The sequence below is a fragment of the Oryctolagus cuniculus genome, chromosome 16 (genome assembly GCF_051225735.1).
Source record: "Oryctolagus cuniculus isolate XC-2025 breed Fujian yellow rabbit chromosome 16, ASM5122573v1, whole genome shotgun sequence".
Classification (NCBI taxonomy): Eukaryota; Metazoa; Chordata; class Mammalia; order Lagomorpha; family Leporidae; genus Oryctolagus; species Oryctolagus cuniculus.
Window position 1 is genome coordinate 7,371,243 of NC_142882.1, and position 19,500 is coordinate 7,390,742.

Consider the following 19,500-nt stretch of genomic DNA (forward strand, 5'->3'; position numbering starts at 1 on the left):
TTCTGACATCTTCTAAATGTTCTGCATTTAAGATTCTCCTTCATTCAGGCTTTGAATCTGAATTAGTTTCCTGATCTGGGGTGGGAGCTGATGCCCAGTTTTGAAAAGGAGGAGGCTTAACAGTTATAAATGCCAAGCCTTGTACTCCACCATTCTCCACACTTAGATATCCTGCCTCTGCTAGCCACATAGCCCTCAGATGAGTTATTCTTTCCCAAGACCTTGCACAAATTCATGTTCATGATGATGCTGTTCGAGGAGTCATTTAATGATGTGCTAATATATATAACCATTTTTGGTCCATGATGGCACATGTGCAAAATTCAGCAAGACTGATTTGTATTTAATTCATTTTGCTTTCCTTTGAAAATCAGTTTCTCTTCCTTGTGGAACATGTAATTTAGATAGAACATTCCAGAGCTTGTTCTGGCATTTGCTACAAATACAAAATCCAAGGACTTGGGAGAGCCGTCTGTTGCCACAAATGAGAGTAACTAGTGTTCATCCCAATTTACTTGTTTTGTTAGTCATAACATACCATGACTTTTTGACCTAAGAACAGAAATTTATTTTTCAGAATTGCTGAGGCTGGTAAGACCAGGATCAATATACATAAGGTTGGTGTTTGTCCAGGACACGTTTCCTGCCTCCACTAAAGATAGTTTTCCTTTCCTCTTCTCACTGTCTTCACCTGTTAGAGAGATGTAACAAACTCTCCGTGCAGTCTCATATTGAAAATTGCAAGAAAGCAACTAGGTAAGCCATAAAAAATTGCTATTACCACCCAAAGACCTCACCAACTATAATCATGCTACAGAGCAGTATTTCAACCTCCCCATATTTGCACAAAACATTCATTCTCTAGTAGTTCTAAGTTTGGAGTTGATAATAATCATGGTTGGAGACATTTACCAAAGATCCCTAAGGATCCAAGTCCCTTTCCTGGCCAGGGAAAGCTGTGGAAGTTGGCCCAAGTCTTTGGTCCTTTGCAGCTATTTGGAAGACCTGAAGAAGCCCCTGGCTCCTGTCTTTGGATCAGCTCAGCTCCAGCTGTTGTGATCATTTGGAGAGTGAACCATGGGATGGAAGATATTTTCTCTCTCTCTTTCTGACTGTATCACTCACATTCACTCTCTCAATCTTCCATTCAAACAAAATCTTCAAAACAAAAGTTATTCTAGGCAATTGAGCAGATGTGAGGTGATATCTCAGTGTGATTTTGAATAGTATTCCAAGTTTACTAATGTTTAGCACCCTTGGTAAGGCCTTTGGCTCTTCTATTTGTGCAGGAATGTCTGTTCAATTCCTCTATGCAGTTTCAATGATATTTGTACTGTCCCTTCTGTTTTTTTTTTTTTAATTTGTATGTTGGAAACATGTATCTGGAAGGAAATGTAGCCATATTCTCCAATTTTCTCTCAGGTGGTTGACTCTTGAAATTTCTCCCTCCAATTATATAACCAGTGGCTCAGGCACTGCAGTCTGATCACCCCTCCCTCTCCAACACTGTTGCTTTCTCTGGTTCTTGGCTGCTGGGATTGTCTGTTGTGTCCTTGAACATACTGCATGTCTGCAACTTCCACACTGATCCACAGCATTCTTCTTCCTTCCATAGAATTCCCACTGTGGTTTTCTCTCTAACTATCCCAGGAGAATATATTTCTTCCACTTTTACTTTTATATCTCCTCCTAGATTATAATAGTGTGTCCTTCTCATTCAGCCATCTTGGTCTCTCTTCAGTAATCAGCAGTATTATTCCTAGGTTAGATGGATTATGGTAGAAACAGATTCCTGATGGATTACCAGAAATGGCAAAACTAGCAAAGTGTCATGTTCTGTTATATTCAGAGGAGCTGCATCAGATTAAGTATGGCTGGAAGTTGGAGGAATTGGGGATTTTTGGCTGGGACATAATTCAGAATGGTTAAAAACGCAGTGTTGTAGACTTTACATACCAGCATAGCTAATTTGGAGTTACTGAGAATTGATACAGTGAGTGATGACATGCCAGCTCACCTCTGCATTGTGAATTTTCTTAGTTTCCTTTACTGCTTGCTATGACATTAATGTTACCATGTACTTATAGCAATTTCTACTTTTCATTTGAAGTGTATTGAGCCTGAGAAGATAGTCCAGGATAGTCCATTGGAGACAGTGTTCTCAATGTAGAATGAGTGTAAGTTCATGTGTGTGTTCCCTGTACAGAGAACTCTGTACCTGCCCACTCAAATGTCCACGTATTTTTTTTGGAAATTGCTTTGCAATAACCTACATGATATTGGACTTCAATATAAATTATAAAAAGTCTCAAATAGAAAAAATATTATCAACTTTTATGATGTTTTTGCTAAAGTTCAATTTGACATAAATGTATGATTTCAGATTCCATATAAGTTTATGCAATTAGAATATATATTTCCCTGAATTAAGTCTGAAGTTCTAGAATTGAAGCATTCATCACAAACTATAAAAAATGTCAAATGCAGCATTAAGGATATAGAAGATGAAAATGTTAAATATGAAAGAAACACTTAAGCAAAAAATATTGAATACATCTGGGGGCTAATTTTTTAAAAAAAATCGTCCATAACTGTTTCATAACACACATTTTCCATGAATTTTCTGAAGCCTCCTCATTGCATGGTGTTCATCCTCTCCATTCCCAATTTTTTTTTTTTTCAGTGAATGGAGTGCATTAAGATTGACTCTATTTTTAATTCCTACACATTAGAGAGAACAGTGGATGCTTGCTCTCTGATTTAGATTTATTTTTCTTGTTTAACTGAATAGACAACAAGCTTCATCAATGTACCAGTAATAAGTTTAACTCATCAAGAAATTATATTTTCAATTTTAGGCAAGTCACTGAATTCTGTTGTGTATTTTGTTCCTATACTGCATCTCACTTTGCATGTACCCCTAATCAAAATCTCCCTAATGGCATCAGAGAAGTGGCTAAGCAATGAAAGATGTGTTTTACTTAAAATATTAGGCACCACTTTTACAGTAATTTGAGTTTAAAAAACTTTTGAGTGGAAAAATAGAATTCGCATATATGCCCTTTCTTACCCCCTTATTAGATTTATTCTATTGGCAATACCTCACACAGGTATTCAAGCACAAATGATTAGTCAGTGTTGATCCTCATTATTGCCAAAGGACATGGTATCCATTTTGTTCACTTTCGTGTTGTGCAGTCTGTGGTTTGGCAAAGGTTGAATGGTACATAGCTGCCCTGATGGTGTCCTACATAAGCATCCTGAAAGTCACTTGCATTCAAGAAGTGTAGCTGACTGCAGGCATCATCCTGCCCTTGGTGCTTGTGGTGGTGGGATAAAGAGGTGACTTCCAGCTGGTATTGTCTGCTTAGAGTAAAAAAGGTATAAGTACTCAAATAGTCCCAGGTTCTCATGTGAGCACCAACCAAGGTTGTAGGTGCAAAAGCAGATCATCATGGGATTACCATGGTTAACAGCAATGTGGAAGTTTTTTATGTTTTACAACTAAAGATGAAGTGATTAGAGATGCAGAATGGACATATCTGAATTCAGGCTGATTACTGGTTTCACAGTGATTGAAAACCACATGTCCTAGTGGGTATCTTTGTAAACAGGATTGGTTTGGGGTCCATGTGCTATCAAAGTGATGTGTGGCTGCCCAGAACACTGGTTGAGGGAGGCTGCCCTGTTGCACTTTGAGTCATTGTAGTGTGTGATACTGGAGATTTCTGGTCTGAAAACTTACTGAAAGCCTCACCTGATGCCTCCCTTCATGCCCTCTGATGCAATCTCGGTACATAATTGTCAAAAGTTCATGGAGTGGTTTATTGACAAAGCCCTTGGACCAAATGTAACTAGCAGGAGTCTGTCCCTTGAGTCTTTGTATCCATGGACTTGGAGGAAATCCTGGCACCTGGGGTGAAGAGGATGATTCACAAACATGTTTTTCTACTTGTGTTTTTCACCAGGGCAGAAGACCTGAACTACAGAGCCTCAGGGCAGAAAAGTATCAGATTCCCCCATGGATGAGTGGACAGCTGGTGGAAAGAGGTCAGATGGAGCAGTATTAAAGTGACTTGTTTCAAGCAATCACACACACACACACACAGACACAAACACACACACACACACACACACACACTATGTATCCACCTGCATGACCCTGCATATTCCAGTGCTCTTGTCTCATAGGGTTTTTCACAGATGTTTTCTTTGATTTTTCTCTTGCTCTTTCTGCAGCTGTATCTCCTTGTGACATGTCAGGATGGTCACGACTGCTATTCCCAGATGGAACAGAGTTTTTACAAGGATGGAGATATTGAGATCGCTGCTTTTTTGCACATTTACACATATGATGTTCCCAGAATCGAGAGAAGTTTCATCAAATATCACAGATTCAGCTGGTAAGTTCTCCTTGCCATAACCATTTTCCATTTATTTACATATTAGCTACTTGTTATTGGGTCTGCAAATGGATAGGCAAATATGTTCTGTATCCCTGCCATGTCCATCTTCTGTCCCTCCTAAAAACTGCTGGTAATTGATTTGGGGCATGAGGAAGACATTTCTTTCTGCCTGGCACCGTGGATGGCTCAGGGAAATGTTGTCTCATCAGAGGGGGAACCAGAATCTGGTCAGTATCCTCCTATCCTTCCCTGTCCACTTTCAAGAGCTCAGGGGCCTATTGTGCCTCAGTAGTAGATTCTTGCAGAACCCATGCACTGAAATGAATGAACTGAATTACATGAGCTCTTCCACATGTGCTCACACTCTTTTCTGCTACATACTAGATTTGGGGCCATGAGAACACTTCATTTCTTCTATAGTTGTAAAGGAGAAAAGATTCAAAATTTTTTTCTATGTAAAAGTAATCTCAGGGCAACAGCTTTGCACAAATATAATAATTATATTTTACTGATAAATATACCCATAAGAATTTCAATGGTAGTAATCTACTACATTTACAGTGTTTCCCTGATTCTGCCTTTTCTGGGAAAAATAGATTTCTTAAGGGGGATTATTCTGTTTTTGCCCCTCTTGAAGATCGTTTATTTGTAACTAAATATAAATATTTCATATACATATATAGCATATATAAATTTCATGCATGCAGAATATAGTATCTGTAGGACAGTGGAATTGTTTTCTTCAAACCTGTTTATGAGGGTGACAAATTTCTAATTGTTTTCTACTGTAAGGCTACAGGAAGTAGGTTGCAGCTGCATAGAACTTTGGTAGAAGGTAGGTATTAGGACATAGATCATTTCAGTATCATTAAAGCCAATGGATTTGAGAAGTATAGTTGTTGCCACCAAGGTGATGCAACTGATGAAGTATTTTAGGCATTTGTCCAAATATCTCTGCTGAAAAAATCTAATGTATACTAGCTTGGTGTAGCAATATTACTCACTTCACATTGATTTTTATAAATTTACCAACTTAATATGTGTACATGGGGTCCAATTCATGAACTATTCATTCATTAGTAGTAGTATTCCCCCTGGTTATGCATGCAGCACATCATTTAAGTGTACCCTTAATGATGGAGACCAGGAAATAGTGACTTTCCAGTAGTAGGAAAAGAGGCTATGAATAGAGCCCAAGTTCCTCCAAGATGTATGGCATGCAAACTGAAGATCATAATCAAATCTTAATAAATCCAGGGAAAATATCTGTGTTGATGATACTTGGAAAAACAAGAAATACTGAACTGTCAATAGATTTATGTGCTATACCCTCCAATGTTAGATTCACTAACTTTAGAATATACAACAGTTACTGAAAAACTGTTTTTAGAGATAAAGAACACAGCATAAAAGAGATAAACTCTTACAAATTCCAGTGTGTCAAAGAGTCGTCTAGACATTTTGGTATAAGGCAGTAGCTGGAGAAAGAAATGAGAGGATGCGGAATAATGGAAGTGTCATAGTAATGAGGAGAGATACAGATATATGAAATACAAAACCGAATTTTATTTGATTCATAGCAATGATTTTCAAATTTCCTCATGCTACAAAGTATGAATGACATATTTGGATAGCAAATATGTATGCAAATTATATATACATAAAACACTATATATATAGCTACTGTGTGCATGGTTATAGTATACCTATGTATAGATATATAGAGAGAATACATATATAATATGCATACATATATCCATATTATGTTACAGCAAGGACCAAGAACTGAAAAACTGTCACTTCCTCTGGAGCACACAGTGACCCTTAACAAGCAGTGTACATGACATAGTCTATTCATGAGGAATTAACACACAAGACATCAGAAATAAATACAAGGGGCTCGTCATTTACATTCTTTGTGAAATGTCAGATCCTAGAAAGTAGAAATGCATCACTTTCTTTGCATTGAAGGCTATTTATATTCAATATTGTAGGAAAAGTTGAGTGAAGAAGGCCTGTTTGGAGTAAATACTGATATCACTCATAATGAAAAGTAGAAATTCATCATTTCCTTCACATGGAAGGCTATTTATATTCAATATTGTAGGAAAACGTGAGTGAAGAAGGCCGGTTTGGAGTAAATACTGATACTACTCATAATGATTTACTTTAACATATGTTTAGTGTTCTAAATGCATGACTGGCTTAATTGTAAAGCATCAGGTGCCTTGTAGCCCAGTGATTCATGTTCACCCAGGGAGTATTTCCAGCTTCTCTAAAGTGCTCCTCCCTTTTCACTATTTCCCTTCTTTCAAGCTCTGAATTCGATTTTATTTTCTTGGCTTGTGATGCTTATTGATGGGTAAGTATGATGGGAAAGAGATTTTTCAGGATTAATTACAGACTCCCATCTATCATTCTCAGTACTGTGACATCATCCCTCTTTTTGAACACATAGCCTTCAATTGAGTTACTATCTTTTCCATTTACAACCTGCAGCCTTATGATTGTATGACTGCTATTTCAAGAAGCACTTAATGATATGGTAAGATGAAGAATCATTGTAGTTTGTGGATGTAGGAAACATTTAGAAGCAGTGCTAAAGATGATATGCGTTTCCTTGTCATGCTTTCTTTGACAACTGGAGTGTACTCCTAGGTGTGCATGAACTTTAGAGAGGGCATTCCAGAACCTGTTGTAGCATTTACTTTAGATATCAAATACAAACACTTAGAAGAGGTAGCTGTTGCCAGAGATGATTTAAATTGATGAGGTTTGCATCCAAAAATAAGATCACGTTCTTTGTCTGCATGGACAACCATGGGATAACATACCCAAGACATTATGATATAAAAGCAGATCTTATTTTTCAGAATCATTTAGGCTTGGAAACCAGTAAAAGTTGGTAGCAGCTTTGGTTCTGGTGAGGACATGTGTCCTACAAATACAACAGTTCACACTCTGTACTCAGCAAATCTACACATACGGATTAGAACATATGAATTTTTGGCCATGACCAATCCATCTGTCACAGTAATCACAGAATTGAAGATAATCTGGATTGGAGGCTTTTCCCTTAAAGATCCTTGTGCCTTTCATGCAGGTTTCAGTCCAAAAACTACCAGTATGCTCTGGCCTTGGTTTTCGCTATTGAGGAGATCAACAAAAACCTCCATCTTTTACCCAACATGACCTTGGGATTTGGTCTCCATAATGTCATGCACAGTCATATAACTGTGATGGAGAACCCCTTCATCTGGCTTGCAGGACTGGAAAAGCACATTCCTAATCACACATGTAGGAAACAGAGCAAGTCTGTTGCTGTAATATCAGAAAGCAGCACTGCTGTCCAAATGGGGACCCTGCTGGAACTCTACAAAATTCCACAGGTGAGTGTGTAGTGAAAAAGGGGAATAAAGTACATCACCTTAGGTGCCTTCCTTAGAACCAAAAATTAAAGTGACGGAGACCTTATACATTTGACACAGTATGTGATCTAAAGAGAATGCACACAGAGATTTTGTGGATTAGCTACATTTCTTCTGAAGCAGCGGTGTGGGTGAGTGAAAAGGAGAAATGTTTTTCTCAACCTGTGAGTCTAATGATTCATGAACTAGGAAGATCTCATGTAGTGGGAGATGAGAAAAATGAAATATTCTAAAATCTGACATTTCCATTATCTGCTTAAATTTTTTCAGGAATAATATTTTACACTATGACAATAACCTTACACAGATTTCTTGCCTTTTCCCTTAGCTGACTCTTGGGCCTTTTGAACCTCTTCTGAGTGACAGTGGTCAGTTTCCTTCCCTCTATCAGATGGCCCCCAAAGACACTTCTCTGGCCCGTGGCATGGTCTCCTTGATGCTCCACTTTGGGTGGACCTGGGTGGGTTTGGCCATCTCAGACCTCCCAAAAGGTATTAAGTTTATGACTGATTTGAAAGTAGAGTTGCAGAAGAATGGCATCTGTGTAGACTTTGTGGAATTGATCCCAGCCACTGAAGAGGCACTTTCTTCATTCCAAAGTACGTTTCATATACAGATCCTAAAATCATCAGCAAATGTGGTGATTTTTTCTGTGTCACTGAGTCACTCATAGGCACCAGCTTTCATTCATGGAGGGAGTTAATGATGTGGAAAGTCTGGGTCACCACTTCACAATGGGATTTTGCCAGTTCTGAGGAACCTTTCCTGTTCCACTCATTCCATGGGACCCTCATTTTTTCAGACCACCATGCTGAGATCTCTGGTTTCAAAAACTTTCTTCGGACAGCTAACCCTTCCAAGTACCCAGAAGACTCTTACCTCTCCAGATTCTGGTCGCTGGCTTTTAATTGCTCAGTTACTGGGACATCCTGTAAAACTTTGCAGAACTGTCCACTGAATGCTTCCTTGGAATCCTTGCCTCCGCATCATTTTGATATGACCATGAGTGATGGGAGTTACAACACGTACAATGCTGTGTATGCTGTGGCCCACAGTGTACATGAGATGCTTCTACAAGAGGTAGAAATGCAGCCAGTGAACAATGGGGCAAAGGTGGCATTTTCTCCCTGGCAGGTAACTTGATTTCCATTGTTGACATGTACTCCTGAAGTGATCCCCTTAAGAGCTTCTGCAGGTGTTCAATCCAAGTAGCTTGGGAACCTTTCTGCAAAACACAAGATAAAAATTGAGCCTCTGCCTGTAATTTGTCATTAGCAAAAGGGCTCCAATGAAAAGTGGGCAGGTAATTTGGATAAGCATCAATGCTGTGACTTAAAAATACTCTCCAATTTTGTCAATTTAATTTTGACATGTGAAATACCTAGACTGTGTTATTCCATTTTCAACTTCAGCAGTACAGTAATTATTTTCAGGTTCAAATGTCACTGAGGATGTTCATCTACAATGAACATAAGGAATCTCATATAATTTGCACAGTTCTTTATTCTAGTAACTTTATTACAGGTAGTTCTCCTAGGTACACTGAGAAAATGAGTATTGGCAGTTTGGAATGTACTATTGGAAATGGTCTGAATCTGGCCAGCGCTGCAGCTCAGTAGGCTAATCTTCCACCTTGTGGTGCCGGCACACCAGGTTCTAGTCCCGGTCAGGGCACCAGATTCTGTCCCGGTTGCCCTTCTTCCAGACCAGCTCTCTGCTGTGGCCAGGGAGTGCAGTGGAGGATGGCACAAGTGCTTGGGCCCTGCACCCCATGGGAGACCAGGACAAGTACCTGGCTCCTGCCTTCAGATCAGCGCAGTGCACCAGCAGCAGCGTGCCAGCCACGGCGGCCATTGGATGGTGAACCAACAGCAAAGGAAGACCTTTCTCTCTGTCTCTCTCTCTCTCACTGTCCACTCTGCCTGTCAAAAAAAAAAAAAAAGGGAAATGGTCTGAAACTCACAACTAGATATTTTTGATTCCCCTTGTTTTTGTAGAAAAATGAGTGAAATCATACTTACCTTGATGTAGTTCTCATCAGGTTTTTTTTTTTTTTTTTACTTCAATTCATTGGGTGGTCCTAAACAGGTTCTATTGTTTATTTGTGATTACAGACAAAGAGAGGTTTTCTCTAACCTGGGTTTCATGTGTTATTACTTGGGCAGTCTTCATGAGAATATGATGCATTTTTTCAGTTGCACCCATTTCTGAAGAATCTCCAATTTACCAATCCAGCTGGTGACCTAGTAAATTTGAATCAGAAGAGAAATTTGGAAGCTGAATATGACATTCTCAACTTTTGGAATTTTCCATATGGTTTTGGACGTAAGGTTAAAGTAGGACGGTTTTCCCCATACGTTTCACAGAGTGAACAGTTGTCTCTCTCTGAGAATTTGATAGAGTGGGCCACAGGAATTACAGAGGTAAGTAGGACTGATCATAAGTTTCACATGACACATTGTTACCCCCCAACTGCTAAGGGAGTATGTGCAGTATGGCTTATTAGAGACATTAAACCACTCCACTTCCAATCCAAATACTTTCTTATGTTTTTACTGTCCGAGGATGGACAGTACACACATTTGTTCGTGCAAGTCTTTTGAATCTATTTAAGAAAATCAAATAGAATGTTGTCATTGTGTCAGAAACAGATGTTTACAGTTTCAGTGAACAAGTTTGCAGGACTTGAAAACCCTCTACTTGGAACTTATGTAATAGTCTGAATTACGATCAACACTCATCTGACTTTCGCTCAGATTCCACACTCGGTATGCAGTGTGAGTTGCAGCCCTGGATTCAGGAAAACCCCTCTGGAGGGAAAGCCTGCCTGTTGTTTTGATTGCACACCTTGTCCTGGGAATGAGATTTCCAATCAGACAGGTAAGTCAGTGCCTGCCTCTTGGAGAAGTTGCCACCTGTTTCTTAAATTATCAACTTACCATGGAAAGAAAGTATGTGGAATATGACTGCTGAGAACAGTCTTCCCCCCCCCTCAGGTAGCAATTAATCCTTATAATCAATAATAATCCACAAAAGGATAAAACTTTCCACAATACACTCTGTATTATTTATGAAAGCATACAAAAGACTGAATGTCTCTGGAATGCTGACCATGTTGGAGTTCAGGCTGATATACATATGGTAAAAAATGAATAGAAACCAAGATTGGAGAATATTCACCCCATAAAACAGTGTGGCATTTCTAAGATTTATTGCATGAATCAGAACTATGCTATCACATGTATCATAAAGATTTTCCAGTTTTTGCTTCTGTTGTATGAGTAGTTATTTATACCATATATTTAGTATCATTCTAATTTTTTGAAACTTATTGTTGATAATGAAAGGTTCTGGCAACAGAGTACGGTCCATGGGAGTAGTGTGGTGTATGTGCTAATTCAGTATAGGAAAACTCATATCTGAGTTCCTTGTGCATGTATAGGTAAAAATACTTTCACCAAATTCAAGTGCACCATGCTTGGAGTGAGAAAGCACAACTCTAAACAAACTGTGTGTTATATGAAAAACTATCTTAGAAATCATAGAGTATATCATGCTGGGGATAATACTCATCAAATATCATAAATGGGGCTAATCTTAGCCTTTGACAAAAGTCATTGCTGCTCAAAATATAAATCTTCAAGAACCTTCTTATGCTTACATATGTACACACATTTATAAAATTCATATCAAAAGAACTCAAGCTGACATACACGGTAATAAGTATGCATAGTGGACCTGGCACTGTGGCACAGAGGGTTTAAGCCCTGGCCTGAAGCACCAGCACCCCATATGGGCGCCGGTTCTAGTCCCAACTGCTCATCTTCTGATCCAGTTCTCTGCTGTGGCCTGGGATAGCAGTAGAAGATGGCCCAAGTCCTTGGGCCAATGCATACACATGAGAGACTCTGAAGCTGTCTTCAGATCAGCACAGCTCTGGCTGCTGCAGCCATCTGGGGAGTGAACCAGTAGATGGAAGACCTCACTCTGTCTCTACCTCCCTCTGTAACTCTGTCTTTAAAAAAATAAGTATGCATGCCAAGGTAGGTCAATGACTGCAAATTCAGCACAAGCCCTTGAAGATAAAATGTGGACATTATAAGGAAATTGAAGTAAGTAAAAATTGGAAGAATTTAAAGTTGGTGATCATAAACAAGATTTATGAACCTCAGCAAGATGGAACAGTGTGAACAAGAAGATTACTCTATCTGTGTGTGTGTGTGTGTGTGTATACACAGAGAATACTGAAGGGGTCTATTTAGATGTAAAAATACTAATATTAGAGCTTATTAATCATTTAATTTTGATACATTGAAAAATATAGAAGAAATTCAGATATTCTCAGATAGAAATATTATGAAATTTGTTGAGCAATATTTGAAAAATCCAAATATCCTCACAGTTATTAAAATAATTCCCAATACTTGAGTTATGATAAACAATTTTCAGATGAACTCCTTTCTCAACTCCTATGGAGAACAGGAAAAATGGAAAAATTCTGTTCTTCTATGGGAACATCTCAAGTTGATGGATCAAATACTGCCAGATATTTCAGCAAAATGCAATTGTAAGACACTGTTGTTGAAATAAATTCATACATTTGAAATCTCAAACAATTTAAAACTAACAGTATTTTTTAAATAGGCTACATCATGCCCAAAGAGTTTCATAAAATCTAATTCAGTTTATAGCACATGAAAATTGTAATATTAATTAGCATAACTGAAGAAAAATAGTTAATAAAATCTAAGTGATCTATGAATTGTAAACAAAGAACAAAACCACTCAAACATGACAAAAAGAAGGATTAGCTTTCAATCCTAAAGAGTATTTCAGAATGCTACAAAACATGGAAATTACAGCTGAAGATTGGATACAAAGTTGATGAAAGAACGCAACTTCTACAGAAAATTACACAGGAAGTTCGGCTCCATGCATATTTTCAAAAAAAGAATTACATTCAACTTTCTAAAAAGGAAGATATAAAAGTGGCATCATTTAAAGTGATAGTGGGATGGTGTAATGAAATCAGTGAATTGATAATTGAATTAAGTAGTGCTGGTATACAAAATTGTACAAAGGAGTTAATTTTCCTTACCAATTCTGGAAACCAAAGCTACAAAAGATGGCACTTGTAATGTCTCAAAAGTATGAAATATACAAAGGTAAGACTAACTAAATATTGGAAGAAATCTGCAAGTTGAGACATCAGCCATCAATGGAGCAATATTTTGAAAATAGGAGGGTACAGATAGAGCTGGAGAGAAAATTCATGTTCAAGGATAAAAAGACAGGAAAGTGGAAATATGGAGTAAGTTTCAAGCTGGTCTACAGACTGACTCTGATTACAGGCAGCATCCTAGTGTGTTCTTTGATGAAAACATTCAAGGGTGAAAGCCAATCCAGCTGGTATCAAGTGTACAGCTGTTCTGTGTTTCTCTAGAACCTGACCATTTGCCTTCTAATGGTGGTTTGTCAATCAGTGCTTTCCCCTATCATAACATAATCCAGATTCTACCTTAAAGAGATATGTTTTAGTGAGATCGCTAGGTGATTTCTGTGCAACCCAAATTCACAAAGTATATCTCCCAGTCCATGATTTTAAGAGTGGGAACCTGGGGCCGGTGCTGTGGTATAGTAGGTTAAGCCTCTGGCTGGGATGGTAGCATCCCAGTTGGTCAGCAGTTTCAGTCCCAGCTGCTTCACTTCCAATACAGCTCTCTCCTGATGCTTGGGAAAGCAGCTGAAGATGGCCCAAGTTTCAGAGCTCACACCAATACAGGAAGCCCAGAAGAAGCTCCCAGTTACTGGCTTCAAAACAGATGAGGTCCAGCTATTAATGTCTTTTGGGGTGTGAATCACTGGGGGAAGATCATTCCCCTCCTCTTTTTACCTCTTTCCCTTTCTCCCTGTCTCTTTCTCCCTGTCCTCCTCTCCTTCTTTCTCTCTCTCTCTCCATTCTGCTTCTCCTCCTCCTTCGGAAACTCTGACTTTCATGTAAATTATTAATAAATGAATACTCACTAAAACAAAGACTGCAACCATTGGGTGGTTGAATAGGCCATGAGAGTACAGAGGGAATAGCACCATTAAAAGAAGGGCTCATTTCAGGCATGGAAAGCCATGACTCTGCAGTAAAAAATAGACTACATGGAGGATCTCTGTGAGACCTCTGTTGAAAGAAAAGGTCATCAAAAAGGGATGTACTCTTCTCTGAAGAGAGGAGAGAGCAACCACTTTGCGTATGGCCCTGTCCAAATACCGATGGAGTCTCTGGTCACAAAAGGCTCCCATAGCCTTGGCAGATCATGGCAAGAGCCTCAGGTGATCACTGACATCATGCATACATAAACATGTTAATCATTAAAGTAACAACAGAGGTCACTGTGTACTTAGTCCCCATGTAGGACCTCTGTCCCTAATGAGTTGTACTATCAGAATCGACTGCAAATTTTGTTTGTAAACCTTGCTCTATATGTGGTCTCTGTGTGTGGATACCAACTGTTGAAATCTATGCTTAACATGGAGTTGGTCCTCTGTATTTGAAATCAAACTAAAAATGAACCATAATGAAGAAGTAGATGGTAGAGGAAGAGGAAGAAGGAGGTGTGATGGGAGTGGGAGTGGGAGGGTGGGTATAGGGAAAAGAACTCCTATATTCCTAAAGGTGAATGTATGAAAAATACAAAAATGCAAAAATCAAAGGCTGCTGATTGCTCTTGTTCAAAGTGAGCATGCAACAAAATGTGCCCTGTATAAGGGCAGAGTAGCCCTCACCACACATGGAACCCTCTGGCATCTTGATCATCAGTTCCCTATCCGAAGAAACAATGAAGAAGGAATTTGTGGTGTTAAAATAACACAGGTTAAGGTATGTTTTTAAAGCACCATGAATAGGTTCAGAGAGTAACCCTTATGGCTTTGTTAGGAGAAAATGAGAATGTACTCATCATTATGTAAGGTACTTAGGAAGATGAAGTATTAACTCTGGCTAACATGAGGAAGATGGACATAAATAATTGCCAATAATTTTATATGTCATTTTATATGCTGTCTTTCACATCAAATAAGGACTATTTCCCTAAACTAACTACATTGGGTATTCTAGAAGGTACTTGTGAATCAAGAATAACTGAACTTGGGATGATGTTTATTACATTTCTCACCAGATATGGAACAATGTGTGAACTGTCCAGATCTTCAGTATGTCAACACAGAGCGAGACCAGTGCTTCCACAAAAAAGTGACCTTTCTGTCTTTTGAAGATCCCCTGGGGATGACCCTGGACTGCACAGCTCTGTGCTTCTCTATGCTCACAGTTGTTTTTCTTGGTATTTTGTGAAGCACCGAGACACTCCCATAGTCAAGGCCAACAATTGTTGTCTCAGCTATATCCTGCTCATTGCCCTCACCTTCTGCTTCCTCTGCTCCTTACTGTTCATTGGTCATCCCAACACAACCACCTGTGTCCTCCAGCAGACCATGTTTGGAGTGGCATTCACAGCAGCTGTTTCCACCATCCTGGCCAAAACTATCACTGTGCTTCTGGCCTTCAAAGTCACTGCCCCAGGGAGAAGAATGAGACACTGGCTGATATCAGGGGTACCTAATTCCATTATTCCCATCTGCTCCCTGATCCAACTGGCTCTCTGTGCCATCTGGCTTGGGACTTCTCCTCCCTTTATTGACACAGATGCACACTCTGAGCATGGCCTCATCATCCTGGTGTGCAACAAGGGCTCAGTCACTGCCTTCTACTGTGTCCTGGGCTTCCTGGGCTCCTTGGCCCTGGTGAGCTTCACTGTGGCTTTCCTAGCTAGGAATCTGCCTGACACCTTCAATGAAGCCAAGTTCCTGACATTCAGCATGCTGGTGTTCTTCAGTGTGTGGGTGACCTTCCTGCCTGTCTACCACAGCACCAAGGGGAAGGTCATGGTGGCTGTGGAGGTCTTCTCCATCTTGGCCTCCAGTGCAGGGCTCCTGGGCTGCATCTTTATTCCCAAGTGCTACATTATTCTCTTCAGACCTGAGAAGAATGCTTTGAAAGGATTAAGGGATAGAATAGTTTCCAAGGAAACAGATGTTCTGAAGAATAGCTCTTAAGTCTCTCGCAGTTTTCAATGGTTAGAAACTAAGATTTACAAAACCGATTTTGCATTGTGATGTTATAAAAAAAACTACACAGTGTAACCATGAACGTTTTATGCTTCTCTTAAAATGTATTTGTTCTGAAGCACCAACTCATAGAAAAGAAAGGGAGAGTGGGAAAAACCTTCCATCTCGTGATAGACGCTGAAGATATCTGCTGTGGCCCAGTGCTGGTTCTTGCCAAACCAAGATTATTTCAGTTGTCCATTTGAGTGTCAGCATCTTATGCCATCTTCTACTGCTTTTTTGTGGATCATTAACGGGTAGTAGTATTCCAAGTGGGACAGCCAGGATATGAACTGGCACCCACATGGGATGTCATAGTTACAAGTGGTGGTTATATCCACTACACCCTCATGATGGTCCCAATCCTCCTTTCTTCAAAAATAATACTATGTATAAATTTCTTAGTCTGAGTTTCATGTTCACAAAGACAAACTGATCTCAGATAAAGGCTCTCCTTGAAACTTTTCATTGCTTTTCATTTCTGTGTTTTCATTGTCACCTGGTGGACATGGTAATATACTTATTTTAATAAAATTAGTTACACATTTGCTGTTTTCTAAGATTTATTCATTTATTTGAAAGAGTTTACACAGAGAGAGGAGAGGCAGAGGGAGAGAGGTCTTCCATCTGTTCAGTTCACTTCCTATTAGCCGCATTGGATAGAGCTGCACTGATCTGAAGAAAGGAGCCAGGGGTTCCTGGTGCAGGGTCCCAGAGACTTGGGCCATTTTCTGCTGCTTTCCCAGGCCATAGCAGAGAGCTGGATGAGAAATGGAGCACCAGTTCTCAAACTGGCCCCCATATGGAATGGCGGGGCTTCAGGCCAGGGCGCTAACCTGCTGTACCACAGCGTCTGCCCCTGTTTGCTGTTTTTATTCATTCATTAGTGTATTTATTCATTCATTATTCATTTACTATTAATGTCAGCTTTATAATAGAGTTGCAATATTTCAGTGTAAATATTAGACATGTTAAATCATTTTCATGTGTATAATGCATTGTCCTGAAACTCTTGTAGTACAACACATTAAGGACAGAGGTCCAGCATGGGGAGCAAGTGCACAGTGACTCCTGTTGTTGATTTAACAATTGACCTCTTAGCTATGAGGTCAGTGATCACCTGAGGCTCTTGACATGAGTTGCCAAGGTTACAGAAGCCTTTTGAGTTCACAAACTCCATCAGTTTTTTGTACAGGGGTATATGCGAAGTGGAAGTTCTATGCTCCCTTCAGCATAAAGTACATTCTTCTTTGATGGCTTTTTCTTTCCACTGGGGTCTCACTCACAGAGATCCTTCATGCAGAACCATTTTTGCCACTATGTCTTAGCTTTCCATGCCTGAAATTCTCTCATCACGTTTTCAGTCAGGCCTCAGGGGCTGATTCTTAGGTCAGAGTGCTGTTTAGGGTGTTTGCATTCTATGAGTCTGCTGTGTGGACTGTTTCCCATGTTGGAACTTTCCCTTCTTTGTAATTCTGTCTATTGTTATTATCAGGCACTTGGTCTTATTTATGTGATCCCTTTGTCTGATGTTCCTATGTATATGATCAAGTCCATACTTAATATGATCACTTTTACACATAAGATGGGAACAGGGCCAACCAGCTAAATGGGATTTGGAGTCCATGGAACATTTTTAGCATCACCATTAGGGGTAGGTCTGTGTGAATGTGTGCTGATCTGTACAGCTCCTCCCTCTTCCATTCCCATTCTTATTTTTAACTGGAATCTATTTTCAATTGATAATACATGTATGATTAATTCTAGGTTAAGTAAGGAGTTTAGCTAATGGTATTAAGTAGAGAAGAAAAAAGAATGAAGAACTAGATAAAGTGAAATAATAAAGTGTTCCTCGACAGTCAAGCCAAGGGCTATTCAAGTAATTGCTTCTCATAGTGTCTATTTCACTTCTACAGGTTTCCTTTTAGGTGCTCTGTTAGTTGTCACAGATCAGGGAGAATATAGTGATATTAGTCCCTTTGGGACTGGCTTCTTTCACTAAGTATGGTATTTTCCAGATTCATCCATTTAGCTGTAAATCTCATTCTTTTAAACTGCCAATAGTTTTCCATATAGTACATATCCCATAGTTTCTTCCTTTTCTTTGACAGGCAGAGTGGACAGTGAGAGAGACAGAGAAAGGTCTTCCTTTTCCATTGGTTCACCCCCCAATGGCTGCTGCAGCCGGAGCGGTGTGGCTGGCGCATGGTGCTGTTCTGAAGACAGGAACCTGGTGCTTCTCCTGGTCTCCCATGTGGTTGCAGGGCCCAAGCACTTAGGCCATCCTGCAGTGTACTCCGGGGCCAACAGCAGAGAGCTGGACTGGAAGAGGAGCAACCAGGACAGAATCCAGTGCCCCAACTGGGACTAGAACCCAAGGTGTTGGCACCGCAGGCAGAGGATTAGCCTAGTGAGCTGTGGCACTGGCTCCAGGCTCCATAGTTTCTTTATCAAGTCTTCAGTTAATGGGCATTTAGGTTGATTCCATATCTTGGCTATTGTGAATTGAGCTACCATAATATACAGGTGCAGATGTCTCTTTTATTTGCTGACTTCATTTCCTTTGGGTACATTCCAAGGAGTGGGATGGATGGATCCTAGGGTAGGGCTATATTCAGATTTCTGAGGTATCTCAAAACTGTTTTCCATGGTGGCTTTACCAGTTTGCATTCCTAGCAGCAGTGAATTAGGGTACCTTATTCCACACATCCTCACTGGCATTTTTGGTTGTTGATTTCAGTATGAGAGCCATTCTAACTGGAGTGGGGTGAAACCTCATTGTGGTTTTCATTTGCATGTCCCTGATGGCTAGTGATCCTGAGCATTTTTTCTTGTGTCTGTAGGCCACTTGGATTTCGTTTTTTGAGAAATGTCTACATCCTTTGCCCACTTATTGACTAGGTTGTTTTCTTGGCTATTGTTGAGTTTTTTGATCACTTCATATATTCTGGTTATTAATCCTTTATCAGTTGCGTGGTTTGCAAATAATTTCTCCCATTCTACTTGTTGCTTCTTTACTTTCCTGTTAGTTTGCCATACAGAAGCTTTGAAATTTGATGTAATCCCACTTGTTAATCTGGGTTTTTATTGCCTGTGCCTCTGGGGTCTTTTCAAGGAACACTGTGCCTAGGCTGATGTCTTGCAGGGTTTCCCCAATGCTCTCTAGTACTTTGATGGTATTGGGTCATAGATTTAGGTCTTTAATCCATTTTGAATGGATTTTTGTGTAAGGTGTAAGGTAGGGGCCTTGCTTCACATTTCTGCATGTGGAAATCCCTGTCTTTGCTCTAGGGAGTGGTTTTAGCTACTTGAATGAATATAAGTTAGCTGTTATAGATTGTTGGATTGATTTCTGCATTTCTATTCTGTTCCATTTGTCTATGCATCTGGTTTTGTACCAATACCATGCTGTTTTGATTATAACTGCTTTGTAGTATGTCTTTAAATCTGATATTGTGATGCCTCTGGCTGTATTTTTGTTGTATAAGATTGCTTTAGCTATCCTAGACCTC

General features: G+C 39.6%; 1 protein-coding gene across 1 annotated transcript in view; it reads left to right on the forward strand.

The window, feature by feature from the left end:
* Nucleotides 1-19,500, forward strand: part of LOC138843184 (vomeronasal type-2 receptor 116-like) — a 67,943-nt gene that overhangs the window by 4,336 nt on the left and 44,107 nt on the right. The window contains exons 2-3 of the mRNA XM_089316335.1: nt 4,240-4,403; nt 7,510-7,795. Of these exons, the coding sequence (XP_089172461.1) occupies nt 4,240-4,403; nt 7,510-7,795 (450 nt within the window). The remainder of the gene's footprint in view (nt 1-4,239; nt 4,404-7,509; nt 7,796-19,500) is intronic.